General features: G+C 39.0%; 1 protein-coding gene across 1 annotated transcript; it reads right to left on the bottom strand.

Moving 5' to 3' along the window:
* Window positions 1-10,629: 10,629 nt before the first annotated feature.
* LOC142377961 (acidic mammalian chitinase-like) lies at window positions 10,630-13,573 on the bottom strand. The gene is made up of 11 exons (XM_075462301.1): window positions 13,549-13,573; window positions 13,427-13,453; window positions 13,120-13,324; window positions 12,903-12,959; window positions 12,377-12,542; window positions 12,148-12,272; window positions 11,941-12,064; window positions 11,670-11,852; window positions 11,416-11,532; window positions 11,188-11,320; window positions 10,630-10,880 (listed from the first exon to the last, which is right to left on the bottom strand). The coding sequence occupies exons 1-11, from the start codon at window positions 13,571-13,573 to the stop codon at window positions 10,630-10,632; spliced, it is 1,413 nt and encodes a 470-aa protein (XP_075318416.1).
* Window positions 13,574-17,559: the final 3,986 nt, after the last annotated feature.

Raw genomic sequence — 17,559 nt, 5'->3', positions numbered from 1 at the left:
GCCTCTGAACTACCCTACGTTCAGCGCACAAAAATTTAATGTACTATCATTGGCCTCTCTAATTGCCCGTAGACGTATCCTCCTACATTGGAAGTCACCAATTGCTTCAGGACTGCATACCTGGATAGAGGATGTGATGTTATTCTTAAAACTGGGAAAAAAAATCAAATTTTCTTTAAGAGGATCAGTTGAGAATATTTTCACTACATGGCGGCCTTTCCTCTTTTATTTTGACAAAGTATCTGCAGTTTCCAGCCCGTAATTTTTAGCTAAACTTGTAAAGTACTAGCCATAGATTAGAGCACATTATATAGACTATACAGTGCTTAGGTTTGCTTGGGGAAAATTATAAGTGCAGACCAATGGGGGTGGGGAGGGTGGATGGGGTTTCTTTTCTTTTGTTCTTGTTTTGTGTGTGTATGAAAAAGAAATGGATATTGTAATTCCTTCTCCTGTGACACTGATTTTGGGTTTACTGATAATGTCCTAATAAACAAATTAAATTAAATAAAAATAAATAAATATATATATATGTCTCTTCCTGATAGCTTCTTGATTTCTTTAAAGTTCTACATTGATGTTGCATCTTAACAACAGCAAAATCATTTTTTAAATCCTAGCACTCGTAAGAACATATGCAGCCGTTCTCTTGACATGACATTTAATTAGAATACCACTATTTAATTTCTGCACGTTTTAAGCTTTGTATCCTCTTACATTACTAACACTATATGTGACCTGATCCAGCAAAATGAGTCACAGTGACCCAAATGTCAAAATTGAGATTTTGGTATCAAAAGAAAGGAATGGAAATAAGCTTTAAAATGATACCATAGTCAAAGTCATATGTTGGATGGTTTTCAAAATATGGCCATTTGATTTATGATCTTCCACTCTTTTTTTACGATTGAAAACCTGAGAAAATCGCGTTTAAACTTTTTTGCCCGTTTTTTTGTTGATAGCTTTCAAAATCCTGTGAATTTAAGGGGATAAACTCTTTATCTTAAAGCTTAATTTTACCAAAGGCATTTGTACACATATAAAATGGTATTAAACCAGACTGAAGCCCAAATGATTAGAAAATATTTATTTTTGTTCCCACACACACTGCTCCACAGCTCGACATAGCCCTCGTCACCTCATTAATATCAGTCACAGGTTGCTCAATGACTTCATCGTCATCTTCCACATGAGTGGCGAATTCTTGCTCCTTTTCCATATCCGAGTCTTCGACATCGCTGTCATTTTCTTCTTCAGAAGATACCACCTCAGTAAAAAAAATCCGTAACTAGCGCTAGCAAGTCTTGCTGTCCAGCAGCAGAGCTAAAATTGGACGCCACGAGAGTTTAAAGCTTTCGCAACTCTACTTTCTTTAGCAAATGACATTTTAAAACAAAAACACAGATCAACACGCTACACTATACTACAGTACTACACGATACTAATATTGTAATAAGACGATGACTTTTTTGACAATGACGAATATTGAGAGACTTTCTACGATTAGTTTAGGCTACACCAACACAGATAGCTAGTTTGACAGGAGTGATGGCTGGACCAATCGCGTGCACCAGTCACTCGAAACGTGACTTCCCGCCTATTGTGGGCCTTTGTGTCACTGTGTGTGTACATTTTTAAGCATTTTGATTGGTTTTATGAAGTGAGCAGAGATAGAGACGTTTCAGAGGTAAAGGGAAATCCTCAGAGGTAATAGGAACGGTAGACGTTAACGGGAGAGGAGTCGATAAATTTGTTCAACCTGTTAAATTTTAACGCATTTAATACAACTTGCAAGTCAACTTGAATTGTCATTTACATGCCTTTCCTCAATTATATGGACTATACAACTTTGGGAGATTGTTTTTTAATGTCTATTCTTTGAAATTAGCTAAAAAAAAAATTTTTTTTAATCCATTGTTTTTTCATGTTATCTGCCCGTACCTCAAAATAGAACGTTGCGACTTCCGACTCATTTCGCCAGAGCGGGTCACATATGTAAAATCTCGAGTTTAGGGTCAAAGAACAAGATATGGTACCATCCCTGAACAGGATGACACACTGTTACGCACACGAAACAAGAGATGCCGAGTTGTAATGTGTTACTTCACTTGTCGTATCATAGCTATGCTATAATTGTAAGACCAGTCTAACAGTTTGTGTGTAATTTCATTGCATTTCAAACTTCCAACATCATGTCACACTATGATTAGTGCGGATGTGGGTTGGTCAGATATTAAGAACAACGGGGGTAAACTAGGATTCTTTTATCTTAGTCGACCCTCAACACGTAAATTAACTGATTTATATCCATTGTTGGTCCCTCCAGATAGCAAATTGATATTCTTTATTGGAAAGTCTCCCTAGACCCAACTTCTGAAATGAATCTATCATCCCTTTGATTGTTGTTTTAGACTGCAATTGGTGAAAGTGCTAATTTGTATCCAATCTAGTTTTTAAATTCGATGAAAGGCATAGTTTGTCTTTGGTTAAAAAATAATGATAATGGTAATAAAAAAGTAGAATAAGATTGAAACAATGGATATTGCTGCCATCATCTACAGTGGATGGAGTTTTCATGCTGGTTGGATATACAATTTAGGATACATGTTCTGTGTCATGAAATGTTCTGTTTCAGTAGAACCGTTATCACCATCGCACTATCCACCATGCATGTGTTGAACTCTGCACGAGTAGTAATTCAAAGATGTGAGAAATTAATCATTAGATGCAGAATATTTAATATTGTGTGGCTAGTTTAGACCTTCTGCCCTCTTTTAGTTAAATTAAATAACGTTTCGTTTTTTAAATATCACCTTTACTGCAGTTGCATGAGACACCTAGGCTACGTATATATTTTTGGTTTTCATTGTCTGCAAAATATTGCCTGTCTTCATTGTCCTCACCCATCACCAAGATTTTGTCTGCCAATTTATTTATTTTTCTTCTTTTGTCCGTAGCTATTCCAGACAAGAGCCGAGTGTGTAGCCGGTATTCTGTTTAAGTTAAAGCTGCCGTCTGCAACTTTTTTTTTTTTAGTCATATTAGCTTGAACTGTCATGGGATTCTGGAAGTACAATATTAAATATGCTGTTTAGGAAAAATCCGGAATTCTGTAGCTCCCTCTGAAGCCTGTAATCGTGCTTGCAAAAACCGAGCACTCCCGGCTGTTTTTAACCAATCACGTTAGGTTTATTATTGATCCATTATCTGAGCAGAACAGTCACCAACCACGTCTTCCATGCTGAGCGTGAGTCTGCCCCCAGCTTGTGTGCGCGCACACTGGTGTGAACTCACGTGCACAACCTCGTCCACAGAGGGGGAGGGACCTGAAAGTTGTATCAGTTCGAATTTTCCGACTTTAGACTCGGAATTTTGAAAACCTGCCGACGGCAGCTTTAAATACGTAGTTGTCTTGAATAAACCAAGGTGGGGAAATGGGGTTAAAGAATTTGGCTAGCGCCTTCAGCTTAAGTTGATTTAAGATTTACAAATCATTAGCACGTAAGATCAAGAAAGTTGTTCATGTTCAAAATCTTTTACGAATCAAGCTTAAGAATAATATTAGCAGTGGTTTTAAGGTTACATTCATGTAAAATCTAAGAGCATAAAAGAGTTTGGTGGGCACGAAGTGTACATTTATAAGGTCTTTATGCAAAACTAAAGCATGGAGTTTTAATTTCAGCTTAATCAAATCTTTCGTGGAGCATAAACGATCATAAAAACAACACAAAACGGAGCTGAGGCAGTAACCAATATGTCTTAAACAGTTCAAGAAAGATGAGACTTTGATCATTTTTATTATATTTAATCCTGAGTCTCCAGGAGATCAGTATATTTTCTTTGCATGCTCACTTGTTCGTGTGTTTACTCATCAGATCGAACAATTGTTCGTGTTTGAATCTTACCACAAAGCCATCTCAGTTGAGGTTATTGTGTTTTGATTTCAAATGAAGGATGGATTGAGCAGAGTCTGAAGTCATCAAGGCTGAATAAACTCAGGCCTTGTTTGCTGGTTAACATCTTAAGTACAGTTAGGTTATCTCCTAATACTACGATCAGACATTAAGTCAGATTCAGGTCCAATATTTTGGAATGTTGCAATATTAACATTATTTTATCAGGAATATATGTGAACTGGTTTATTGAAGCTTTTAAGAGCAGAGTCTAATGTTATCCACTTTCACCTTTGACTTATCGCACTAAACATGTTTTATACAGTGGGGCATTATGCTTGTAAAAAAAAACAAAAAAACTTTACAGTGGCTTCAGTGTGATTCATCAGAAAGTTGGCTTATTTTCTACAGTTCCTGGTTGGACAATTGCAATGCACCCCTTAAAAGGTTTTGTGGAAAGATAACTCTTGACTACATTTCTGTGTGTGTGCGCGCTGGAGTCTTTTGCTGCCATGAAGATTTAGTTCATATTTGAGTTAACAGCTCGCCAGTAACAGCAGATGCAGGATATGACTTGTACATCTAACTATCTGTTACACGTATCTAATATAAATGTTTAACTGGAAATTCACGAGATCTCAGAATAAAAGATGGAATCAGACATTGGTAGTACTCAGGGTGACCGCTGAGAACCTGACCCTGCTGGAAAAGGGACTTACCACTAGCTCCAAATTAATTTTTCTAAGCCTGTACTTGGCTGTACCCTGTTCTCATGAGAACATACTTAGTGCCTCTGTGACTAAACTGTTCATTCATACAGGTGATGGTGATCATTTTCCCACAGTGGAAAATCAAATTCTGAAGTTTATTAAATGTTGACTTTAATTTAATCACAAGGGAACATCTATCTCTTTACACTTCTGATCACTTCTGATCAGTTCTGATCACTTCGTGGGTAACTTGGTGCTCAGGTGCTTTAGGAACATGCTGCACTCTGTTTGAAAACTTTATTTTGACTGTAGTTTATTTCTTTGCATGTTGTTAGGAGGTTTTTACATTTTTTTTTCTTTTAAATTTTCAAATTTTGTATTAAAATTTTTAAAACTTAAATAACTCTTAATATCAACTCTAAACACCCCTAGGAGATCAACTTCTGGGTTGTTGTCCAACAGTCATAGACGCTCAGGAAAATTCCTACCATTGCTGCTGCAGCACAGGGGATGTTTTTTTTTTTTTATTTGTTTGTTTTTTCATTTTTAAAACTTTTATTCACTCCGAGCTAGTTAATAGGTGTGCTGATTCCTATTTAGAAGTAGCCTGCTTGAAGTAGGCTGACAAATCTGTCTGGTTTAGTATTTGCTCTCGGATGAAGTTTCCCTGAGATTTAACACTTAGAAAACTGTCAGCACTCCTGAAAACTTAGTTGTTTGTCTTTGGCTATGTGTGTGTGTGATTACCTTCATTAATAATAAATTGCAATGAATACAGCAGATCATATTGAATATAGCTAATTAGATGTTTAGTAAGTTATATGGATGAGTAACATGGTTCCTGAAAATGTTCTTTACACTGCTCAACTGAAGTTAAATAAATCTTTTAGCAGCAAAGTAACATAATGTATGAGGAGTAACATACACAAGTTATTCTTGTCCGGTGGAGATGCAGATATACTGTTGGTGTGAGATTACATTAACAGCTCCTTGTGCATATGAACCTGTTTCAGGGGCTTTCTCGAATAATCTTTTTTAACATTTTACATAATTACTTTGATTTCTGTAAGAAACAGGGTGAATTTATCACATTGTTCTGTCAGAGAAGTGAGTTTTTTTGTTTTTTCATTATGTTTCTTATCTCATATGAACCATGGGATGAGACTTTCGTAACAAGGCTGCTGGACGTGTGCATGCAACCAACAGTCATGCATAAACTGCTCTGGGATGTCGAAGCTGATAAACACATACGATGAAGAGATAAGACAGCTGAAGTGTAAAGGAAACATGCTTTAGGAAGTAATTTTTTTTCAACTGATTGATTGTTTCTTTCTCTCCAGCCTTACTCCCACCCCTCCTAAAATGAGCTACAGACCATTCATGCTTGATGGTCATGTGGTAAAACAATGGAGCATTCTCTTGACTTGAAACTCTGTTCACAGCCTCCCTATATGAATCGACCCCAAACTCAGAAGAGGTTTTCCAAGACTTTTTACCAGATCAGTAACACAGTGTCACATTACTGGTAGAAAATCTCTGAAGTTGTCAAATGTTGGCAAATTATACCCTAAACAAACCTTTTTCTATTCTGAAATGAACCATTCATTCATTTATACACTAATCATTTAGTTATTTCCCCCAACAGCCGTAGCTGCAGCCCCCTCCTAATCAACTAACTTAGATGTAACCCCCATGACCCTCTCCCTCATCATATTGGCTACTCATATCCTTATTACCCTCGGGGCATTTTTTTTTTCTTTCTATTCTGAAAATAACCAACTTTTATTCTATTTGCCCTGACGTTGCCAATCAACTATTGTTCTTAAACCCAAAACCCCCGCCGACTCATAAGATACTTAAAATGTTGTAAGTTTTTTTCCATTACCAAAACCCAACCCTTCTGTCATCTCATTTGTTCTCAATGAGATGACATAGGATATAGGATCATAGGATACATTTATTGGTGCTGAGCTGCAGTTTCAGTTGAGCGAGTTGCTGCTTTAGACTTTCTGTATGTATGCTTGGAGGGCACTTGGACTTGGATCGCGATAAGGAGATATGTCAGGTACAGAATGTACATGTGTAGTAGCTTTCGATTTTGAGGCTCCAAAGTGACGGTGCATTCGATCCATCTTGGTTGCCCTTCTACAAAGTCATGGGTTATACATTACCTAATTATTTTATTCTACCTATTCTGTCATTAAACACTCTTTCACTTAAACACTCAATAACTATTTAGACTTAATCCGTCCCTTAACCACTCCCCACCTAAACTCCTCCCTATAACTCCTCCCCTAACACCACTCCCCCTAACCCCCCCTCCCCCCACACCTCATGACCCAGGGGTCACTAGAGTTCACCTGTCACATCCAATTAACTCATTAAGTTTGACGAAAGGGTGTTAGTTCTGTTTTTTCCTGTGCAATGAAGACTTGCTTGCTGCTTTAATTGCAAATAAGAACAGCTTACACATAAGTTTACATAATAACACATGAAGTCACTTCAAAATGGAGATGGCAGAAATCTCCTATCTGATTGTGGTACATCTCAAAAGGTAAGTGGCTCTTGCAGTTTGGGGGGGCTGCTAAAAACTTGCTACTGCTAATACAGATGTGACAAAACACAGAAGATTACATTCCTACCTCAGTTATTTGACTGAATTAGTTGAAATGATAAAATCACTTCAAAAGGGGGATTGTTAAAATTGGCTTTGTTCTTAGAAATTATGAATGAAATAAGTCTCAGTACTTTTCCATATGACCTAAAGTGAGCCAGGAGTAGAAAGACAAAACAATTGGGAAAGCAAGGGCAGATTCACACACACACATTGTTTTGGGCTGATCCAGAGAATATGACGAAGCATGTTGAACCTACTCATGTCCAATCATACTCGGTCGAATGTGAGTCCAACCTGGCTATAAATACAAATGATACCCGGAAATCGAGGCGCAGTCTGACAGACTTCCTGCGGGGACTCTTTCCCACTGAGCCCAGCATATGCTTTGCCGTGTGACTACAAATAAAGACTTCATTTTCACTTGAATTACTCCGGTCCGTTCTTGAGCTTCCAACTAAAAGAACCGAATCTAACACAGACTTCTACTGAGCCAACAGAAAGAAGGCAGATGCCCGTAAAACGGGTGGTGCCCAGCACCGCCACCTCTAACGGAAGGCCAGTGGCTGAGGGAATCCCTGGAGGGAGTCCACCCCAAGAAACAAGTGCCTTTATATAATACAATAGGCCTATATATATCTTTTTTAAGCCTATTCATACAAATATTTATTTGTCTTTTTTTCCTTTTGTCCCAACAAAATTCTGATGGTGCCACTCAAAAAGATAATTGTCTGGAAATGCTAAAACATCTATGCGCGGTCTGATAACCATCTCCCGATGAATATTATATTAATAATTCTCATCCCTTCATCCACGGGATCGTTGTCTAAAGGACATGTTGGTGAAAACAGTCGCCTCCTGCTGTGCCTGATGGACTTATAGAAGTAGAAGAACTCGCTCTGCTGACTGAATGAACGAGGAAATCAAATGGCTGAAAGAGGGCGGAGACAGAGAGTAAAACCTGGTCCTGACCAGGTTAGGTTCATAGAGTCTGTTACTACGGTAACTGACCGAGAGCTTAAGTTACCTCCCTTTGTGAAACAGAAAACTCAGAGTTTCCCTCGTTTCAGGGTTAATCAATTCAGAGTTTTCACTAAAGCTGCTTCGTGAAACGGACCTCAGGATTGGGCTGCACATTTCCAGACATCAACAACAATAAAACAATCAGACATTTCTGCTTAAAAGAGTTGCTGTCGGATTCTTTTTAGCTGCTTCATCCTCCATTTGAATCACGAGCAGCAGGAGTGAGGCAGAAACTGTCATATAAAGTCTTCACACTGAAACTTTGTTTCAGTACAGTAAACGTTTGAGCATCTCAGTCAGGCTGAGGTTTGCACTCTGGCTGCACCGTTGCAACACCTGGGTTCTTCTCTTCTTCACACATTCTGCTGTAGATCTGCTGCTGTGTTTGGGATCTTTGTCCTGTTGATGAGCCAGTTTCAGCCCAGCTTCAGCTGTCGGACAGACGGCCTCACATCTGACACTGGAACACTTTGGTATCCAGAGGAGTTGATGGTGGACTCAATGACTGCAAGGTGCCCAGGTCCTGTGGCTGCAGACCAGCCCAGATCATCAGCCCTCCACCACCGTGCTTGACAGCTGGTGTGAGGTGTTTGTGCTGATATGCTGTGTTTGGTTTCCTCCAAATGTGCTGCTGTGCATGACGAGCAAACATCTCCACTTTGGTCTGCTCTGTCCAAAGGACATTGTTCCAGAAGTCTTGTGGTTTGTTCAGATGCAGCTTTGCAAACCTAAGCTGTGCTGCCATGTTCTTTTTAGAGAGAAGAGGCTTTCTCCTGCAGCCCTTCCACACAAGCCATGTCCGTGCTGCCTAAAGATTGAATACAGCTGGCATGGTTCAATTAAAAGGTTGAAAAATTGTCTCAGAAGCAGCTCTAAAACCCACCAACCAAGCTACATCTTATTGTGTCATGCATACGAAACACTAACTGTAAAATCAACTCTTTAAGAAAGTTTTAGAAAGGCCTATGTGCTGGGTTATGCCCTTGGCTCGACTCAATGCATTATCACTTGTTTTTGCTATGTCTTTGACTTTTTACTTCGAGTAGAAAACTTTTATTAGTTGCACACATTCTGGTAAAAATGTCAACTCATGAATGCAGATGTCCTTTATGCTGGCGAGGAAAGACAAAAACTCACCTCACTAAACAAATCTTTTTACACCACTCTGCTAGAGTCTATATGAGCGTGCCTGTGCAGAGAGACGACGTCCTTTTAACAGGAAGAAACCTCTGGCAGAACCAGACTCGACCAGCTGGGGTTTGAGAAGACAGAAAAAAGGGGACATATTGCATCACTTCCTGTTACCTTGATTGTGTTCTGTGGAATTTCTTGCTCCTCTTTGGACAATTAAGTGTCACTCAATTTCTTCTTATAAGTTACACATTTTTGCATAGTTAACTCTATCATATACTTGTTCTATTCTTACACTCACTCCTACAGATCTTTAATCTTTATTCTCACTTTTTAGCGGTGTGTCTGGTTCTCTAGCTTAGCATGGCTACCAGTTCTCTCCCTCCATCTCCTGCTTTCACCTGCTCTGTCCTAAAGTTAAGCCCGTGGTTCACCATCGACCTGTCCACGCTTCAAATAGATTTATCCCCCACTCATGTACATACGCGCGGACAAAACCCTGGTAACTGGCAGCTCTATAGTCAGAAACGTGGCATTAGAGACACCAGCGGCCATAGTCAAATGCATTCCAGGGGCCAGAGCGGGCGACGTAGAATCCTATTTAAAACTGCTGGCTAAGGATATATATATATAGTTATATATATATAAAATAATAGTTATTCTATGGCCTCACATTTGACATTTTTGGTTTAGGCTATTTATTAATACCTTATCTGGAAGAATTATACCGAAGCAGCAATGATCTTTTAATGAAGATTGTGAAGTTGCTTTCATTTACAATAAAAAAGTAAAAAATTGGAATGATGGATTGGCCAGCCATCCAGAGTGTACCCTACCAGTAACCTGATGGTAAATGGGAGAGGCTCTACCCTTGGATTAAGCAGGTATAGAAAATGGATGGATGGATGATGATATATTAATTGGTTGGTTGGTGTCTCAGCCACACCTTCCATGCTGTGGTTTTTTTGATTGATTTTAATTCTGCTTATTTTCCATTGATATGAAATATTTCTTTATTCTATAATTTCCAATAAGATGGAATTAGATTGATTGGGCAGTTCCCATTAGGTTGTAGCAAAATTCTTCAATGATTTTGTTTGCAGTTTGCAACCTAAATCAGAAATGCATACCTTGTTTCTTTACAACACTAAATATTGACACATTCAGATAAATGACTGTACACAAAAGGGATGCAAAAGAATTTGCACAGTATTTTTAATTGCTGACAATTTTGATACATATTGCCACCAGTCATAGGTCAGGGCCAGCTGCAACACTTGCAACTTTCATCAAAGACAGACCCAGCTCCACAGTGGGATATATGTGTAATGCCACCAGAACAATTGTAGAAGCTGGTTTCATCGTCTGGGTTGGCATACAGTCCATCAGGTTTGCCGTTGCAGAAGCCAGATCCTGGGGCATGTGTGGTAGTGGTGGGGGTGGTGGTAGCTGGAGAGGTGGTGCTAGCACCAGGTTTGGGGGTGGTGGTTGGTGGGAGAGGTGGAAGCTCTGAATGAGAGAGGCAGAAGATAAATACCACTGAAGTCTCAGACAAACTCTACTGAATCATATGAACAACAGAGCACATGATTTTAACACTCTGGTGGTTACAGTATGAGTCATTATAGCCCATATCAGAGTGATGCTGATAACTGCTATGTTGTAAAGTATTGTAGTAATTCAAGTTATCACCTGCCATCTTATCTGAAATGTATTGCCCTGTATGCTTGCGATGCCAGGCTTACATAGTGGTTTGTGAAATAAACAAAGGAAAGCATTGAGGAAAGCATTTTGCATAAATGTGTCTTTGGCTTACCAATGCTAAGAAGTTTGTTCAGATGAGCCAGCAGAGGGTGGCTGCCCTCACCACAGAATTGTCCAGCAAAGTCATCTAAGTCGAGGGCCCACACAAAGGCACCACCAAACTTCTGGTCTTGTAGGTAGCGTACCTGTTGGGCCAAAGACAAGAAAATGTTGGAGCCCATTTGTATATAATGCAAATGCTTTAAATCTTTAGAGTTGACGCAAAGTTAGTCCAATGTACCTTGACTTCATAGCTCTTATGGTTGTCAAATCCAACCCACTCATTGTTTGCAAATGCATAGGGAACCTTCTGGTCGTCAATCCATTGTGTGGTGGCTCCTTTCAGGAAGGTGCAGATCTAAACCAATGAAAATGAGTAACATTTGTGCTGTTGCAATTGATCAGTTCCTTTTTTGTCTTTTTATGGAGATCATTGAATGCCAAAGCAGCTGATTCTGTAGGTTATATGGTACTTATTTTATGCTAGTGCACTACCTCATAGTAGGCCCAGAATCCAGCCTCACGTGTGTATGGTCCGGCTGCTGCAGGGCCACTAGCTGGGGCTCCAACACCGGTATTTGATGACGTCAGACGGAAGGTACGACCATATGCAGCAAATCCCATCCTCAGCTTCTCTACTGGGGTGCCATTGTCTCTCCAGTACTTCATAGCATAGTCCTATAAAATGAATGGAATATGTAAACTAATACTTCACAGTGAGATACCACTGAAATGTGCTTTCTTATAATTCCCCAGTATTACTTACAGTGTTGAAGTAGATGAGGTCACCAAAGTCCTCTGATCCACGGTACAAGGGGCTGTTGTGTCCAGTGAACTGCTCCCAAGTTCCATGGAAGTCGTAGGTCATCACATTGATGAAGTCCAGTTCCCTAGAGAATAGAAAAGAAAGAGTCATGTTTAAAACACTCCCACAGTTTTCTTTCTGAGGATTTTTTCAAAACAGAATACTCACTTGGCAATCTCAGCAATCTCATATCCGCCATCAATTGTTCCTTTTCCTGCAGACACCGCAGCTGTCAGCATGAGCTGAGGTTTGCCGGTGGACTTGGCCTCAGCTGCATAGGCGGCAACAAGTTCCTGCAATGTGCAGCACAAATGAAGTAAGAATGGAGTCCAATACAGCAGAGACCACATCAGAATAGCTGCAAAGAAAAGTTTAAACAAGAAAGTTTTGTGCTGACCCTGCAGAGCAGAGTGAACCTTTGCTTGTCCTCTGGAGGACTTCCACGAGCACCAGGATACTCCCAGTCCAGATCCAGCCCATCAAATCCATGAGTCCTCAGGAATTTGATAGAAGACTGGATGAACTTCTGACGGTTGGTTGGAGTTGACACCATGATTGAGAACCTGCAGGAAAAATTGTATTGTGTTTTCATACCAGTAGGTACCCAGAGACTTTTTAAGAAAGGCTTGCGAACAGCATTTACCCTTTAGCTGCAAAAACAGCTTTGACCCTGATACCGTTTGAATTTTTACATCTCTCGTCAATGGCCTCTCAACCATACAAAGTTAGCAACATATTTTATAATATGTAGAAGCTTGCATTAGAAAAAAAGATTAGGGGATTTTTCAGCTGGTATAGGGAGAGTTACCAAAAGCTTCTAAATGTTAGTACTAACTTTACTGGAATATTAAAAATAGTTTGATTCTTTCACTTATTGCTAGGAAGGTCATACATTTGCTTCTGTTGTTTGGAGTATTGCTTACTGTCTTGAGCCAAAGTTCCATCCACCCACAGCCAGCAGAGTCTTCAGGTGAGGATTCCTGCAAACAACAGGCAGGGTATGTTGAGGTCATGTAACATTTCTCACAAATCGCTTGTTACGTTTACTAGAAAAATTTACTATTTAGAGACAGTGAGAAATTTTCAGCTTATAGCCTTTCTTGACCTTTGATTGAAGGTAGTTCAACACAGGCCACTTACTTGGTCTTCAGAGCATTGAAGGACTTGTAGAGGACCTCGTCGTTCCACTCATAGGTAACCAGCTCGTTGTTATTGTTGATGATAGAGAAGGCATAGATGAGGGTGGTGCACAGGAAAGGGTCAACATTTTGTGGCATGTACTTTCCCAGACCAGGCCTGTACTGGGACCAGTTGGTGAAGTAGCACTCCATCTTGTTGGCAGATCCTGTGTATGAGCAAAGCAACATTCAAAAGAAATTTTCTCCAGCAATGCTATTAAAGTGAACAACCAAATGTTGGTAGGTGATGAAAAGGCATTACAACTTACCCAGGTGGCACAAAACCAGGCATAAGCCTTAGGGAAACAAAAGTGAGGAATATGAAAACACACATTCTATGAAATAGTAAAGCATGAATGACAGGCAATGTTCATATTCATGTTCGATATACCTGCTAGAATTGTGAGCTTGGTCATCTTGATTTAGATTCTCAAAAGTTCACTGGATGCCTATAACACACCTCTGGACCAGATGGAAGACCCAAACTGAAGCAGCAAAGTTCGACCTTTTATACGTTTGTGCACTGAGAGAGGAAGAGGTGTAACAGCCTTTTGCAGATTAGGACAATAAATCTAATGACTATTAGAACATGTATTGATAAGATCCTGCAAAGCTTTATGTAGGCAATAATTTACTTAGCGTTTTGGACACTTATCATCATATGATTAATCAGTCAAAATGAACTTTGGCCATTGTGAATCATGATGCTGATACCGTATTAGACTTTAACTTGTATTAGCAAAATATTGTTGCTGCTGTCATGGTAACTAGGAAGCTGATCGTTGATTACTTCGAAATGATTTTTTTTCTTTTCTTAAGCCTGTCATATTTCAAATTTAGCAACAAATTGACTTCCTTTTTTAAAATATCAAATCAAATATGTCATTTTTTTATCACTGTTTTAACTGTTCTTCTTAATTGAATTCAGTTTATTTATATAGCGCCAAATGTCATCTCTTTTTTTTTGATACTTTTTATTTAGTTCTTTTCAGTTTAAGGGGACACAGGTTGACAACAAACTGTCAAAAACATAAAACAAAACAACATACAGACAAGAACATGGGGGCTCCTCTGTCAATCTTGTATTTAATGTCCAGTGTCTTTACTTGCTAACGTGTAGCGTCCTCAATTGTTTTGATGAAAGCAGTCCGTTTCTCCCATTTCCTGGGAAAGATCTCTCCTCTAGATCTGAGAGAGAAAGTTATCTTTTCCATTAAACATATTTCCTTCACTCTGTCCATCCATTGATTAAGGTTTGGAGACTCTGTTTTATACCAGCACTTTGTTATAGCTTTTTTACAAGCCATCAACAGTATTTTACATAGGTACCAGTCTCTTTTAATAATCACATTCTCATTGAAGACACAAAAATATAGGACCCTCACATTGTTAGGAATTGTGTATCCCAGAATGTTCCCCACAGTTGTACATACATTACTCCAAAAAGTTTTAATTTTTGGGCATAGCCAAAATATATGGGAGTGATCTGCGTTCATGTTTCTGCACTGCCTCCAGCACTGTTCTTGTGAATGAGAGAATTTGCTTTTTAGAAGAGGTGTAATGAAAAAACGAATCACATTTTTCCAGCCAAATATTTCCACTTCTTTGAGCTCGTAGATGAATGCTGTGCACACCACATAGAACGCCAATCCTCCTCGATATTTCAATGTTTAGTTCTTTCTCCCATTTTGTTTTAATGTATCCTGTGTGGTTCCTGTTCTGTTTCTGAAGACCCTGATAAATGTTCTAAATAATTTTTCTATTGTTCTTTTTGTAGGCTTCAGTCAGAATATCTATCACTGCATTACCTTCTCTGGACAGTGATGGTTTGATTCTTTTATCATAGTAATCTCTTATCTGCAGGTAACAGAAGAACTCTTTGTTTTCTAGTCCGGATTCTTTTTGTAACTCACTGAAACTTTTAAAGAGCCCTCTGTGTATTAGTGTGCATATTGCTGTTATGCCCCTGTCCCACCAATACCTGAATCCAGCATCACTGATTCCTGGTTCGAATCTGGAATCTAGAGCAGGCCAAATTAGTAATTTGCTGTCCCTCCATATTGTATTCTTTTACCATCTTGCTCCAGGTAACCAGTATTTGTTGAATAATATCATTTTTGCTTTGTTGAGCCAGTTTGTTTCCTATATCTCCTAATATTGCCTGAGTCCGGAAACCTTCTATCTTGGCCTCTATGTCTTTCCATCTTGCCTGATATATAGGGCAGCATGTACACACCAAGAACTTTACTTGAGCTGCGTAAAAGTATTGTTTCAGATTAGGTAAGGACAGCCCCCCATCTTCTTTTTGTAGCTGGAGTGTCTTATACCTGACCCTTAGTCTCTTTCCGGCCCAAATAAATCTGGATATAAGTTTGTCCCAGTGTCTGAATCGAGCCTCTGGAATCATCTGTGGGATAGATTGGAAAAGGTATAACAGTCTCGGTACCACATTCATTTTGATTACCTCGATTCGTGTTTCAAAGTCCATGTTAAAAGCTGACCACCGTCCAATATCCGTCTTGATATCATTGTTAATGTTATTATAATTTATTACAAACGTTTTGATGAGATCTTTTGCTAATACCACGCCCAGATATTTAATTGCTTTGGAATTCCATTTAATTCTATGTTTTTCCCTAATTTCTCGGCCTGGGGAGTAATTCAGTGTAAGAACTTGTGTTTTTGCTATGTTTAATTTATAGCCTGAATATTTACCATAATCTTCTAATATTGACATCAGATTAGGAAAGGTCCTATCTGGGTCCTGGAGAGCCACAATAACATCATCAGCGAAGAGCCCTATGCGATGCTCCTGCGCTCCTATATGGATTCCTTTAAAGATGTTACTTTTTCTGATCATTTGCGCCAGCAGTTCAATAAAGATAACAAACAAGGTGGGGCTAAGACAACAGCCTTGACGATCCAAATGTCATCTCAAGGCACTTAATTAATATAATCCATTTCAAGCCAAGGCGACTGTGTAGAGGAAGGACTCCCTGTTCTTAGTGATGAAATGTAGCCAAGGTAGTTTTCACATCTTTTTTTTTGGTTTAAATCCCGGTCTCGACTACGTGTGATAAAGATGTCTCCCATGAAGATTTCTCCATCCGCCCTGACTAACATGATTTCATCTTTGGCTTCTTTCATGATTTCTGGGGCCTCTAATTGCCCCTATCACAATGAAACATTACTATAAAGGGTTGTATTAAGCATCTTTTACAATTTCAGGGATCATTGCTACATAGTTTAACTACTGAAATTTCAAATAAACAGAATATTTGTAGTTTGATTATTTGCATTATGTATTCTGCCTTGTTTGCAGTACATTGACTTTTGTCAATCTGAGCCCAGGCCGGAAACTGCTGGGTGCTGAGACACAGTTCCCAACTTTTCTTTCCGTTCTCATACCGCACTGTTTTACTTTACAGTCGCTTGATATTTTTATGGACTTTTCATCGTGCCATTTTGCCATGATTGCAAATTCATGTGTAAGGCTGTATGTGTGCAGGACTCACACGGATTTGGTTTTATAGCAATGCTTTCCTAATGAGCTCACAGTTACATAATGAAAAGCTAAATGTAATGATGTGCTATTGTATAGATGATAATCATAAAAACCACAATAATAAACAAAACAGATAAACATAACCTGGGATGCATGACGAAATAACTTAAGATGGTCCTGTTCTGGTTTCTAGATTAGCAGCTTTGATTGCTTTATCATTGCTCTTTGTTCAACACCGGCTGTGACCATTGACCATTTAGATATTCCTTCACCGGCTGCCTATCTTCTGCCCCACAATAATTCCCAGCTCACTCAGGGATAAACCACTAGCAATAAAATAACTACATTCTGTCAAACAGTGTCAAAATATATTTTATTATGAATGAAACATAAATACAGATCAGTCTATAAAATGAAATAAAATTCAATAAATAGATTTGAAACATTCACTATTTCTAATGCATCTTATGGTTCTCAGGTTTATCATAAACTGATAGTTCAAGGTAATATTACACCAATGATGTACCTGCTTTGTTGGGGGAAGTCAAACTTATAATACACAAGATTAGTACATGAAAGCTGGGCCGGTCACCAGGCCATCACAGGGCCTGACAGTACACCATGCACGCTCACACTCACTGCTATGGTCAGTTTAGAGTCACCAGTTAACCTACCGTATGTTTTTGGGTGGTGTGAACCCACGCACACACGGAGAGAACATGCAAACTCCACATAGAAAGGCCTCTGCCAGAATTCCAACCAGGATCCTACTCAACCACCCCAAAAATCTTTAATGTGCAGAGAAGATTCTGATGGCTGAATAGAGAACGTTTTTTAATGACCTGCAGCTTGTTTGGGTTTTATTGTTGTATTTTGGCCATATTACTGGACTATCAC

Source organism: Odontesthes bonariensis, chromosome 3 (assembly GCF_027942865.1).
Source record: "Odontesthes bonariensis isolate fOdoBon6 chromosome 3, fOdoBon6.hap1, whole genome shotgun sequence".
Taxonomy (NCBI): Eukaryota; Metazoa; Chordata; class Actinopteri; order Atheriniformes; family Atherinopsidae; genus Odontesthes; species Odontesthes bonariensis.
This window is presented reverse-complemented; position numbering and strand designations above follow the sequence as displayed.

What these genes read in the sequence shown, in the direction of transcription:
- LOC142377961 (XM_075462301.1), bottom strand. Translation starts at nt 13,573, where the DNA reads ATGACCAAGCTCACAATTCTAGCAG. An exon ending in CAAGCTCACAATTCTAGCAG is followed by an intron (nt 13,454 to 13,548) that starts GTATATCGAACA and finishes TGTTTCCCTAAG; the next exon opens with GCTTATGCCTGGTTTTGTGC. An exon ending in ATAAGAGCTATGAAGTCAAG is followed by an intron (nt 11,321 to 11,415) that starts GTACATTGGACT and finishes TTGGCCCAACAG; the next exon opens with GTACGCTACCTACAAGACCA.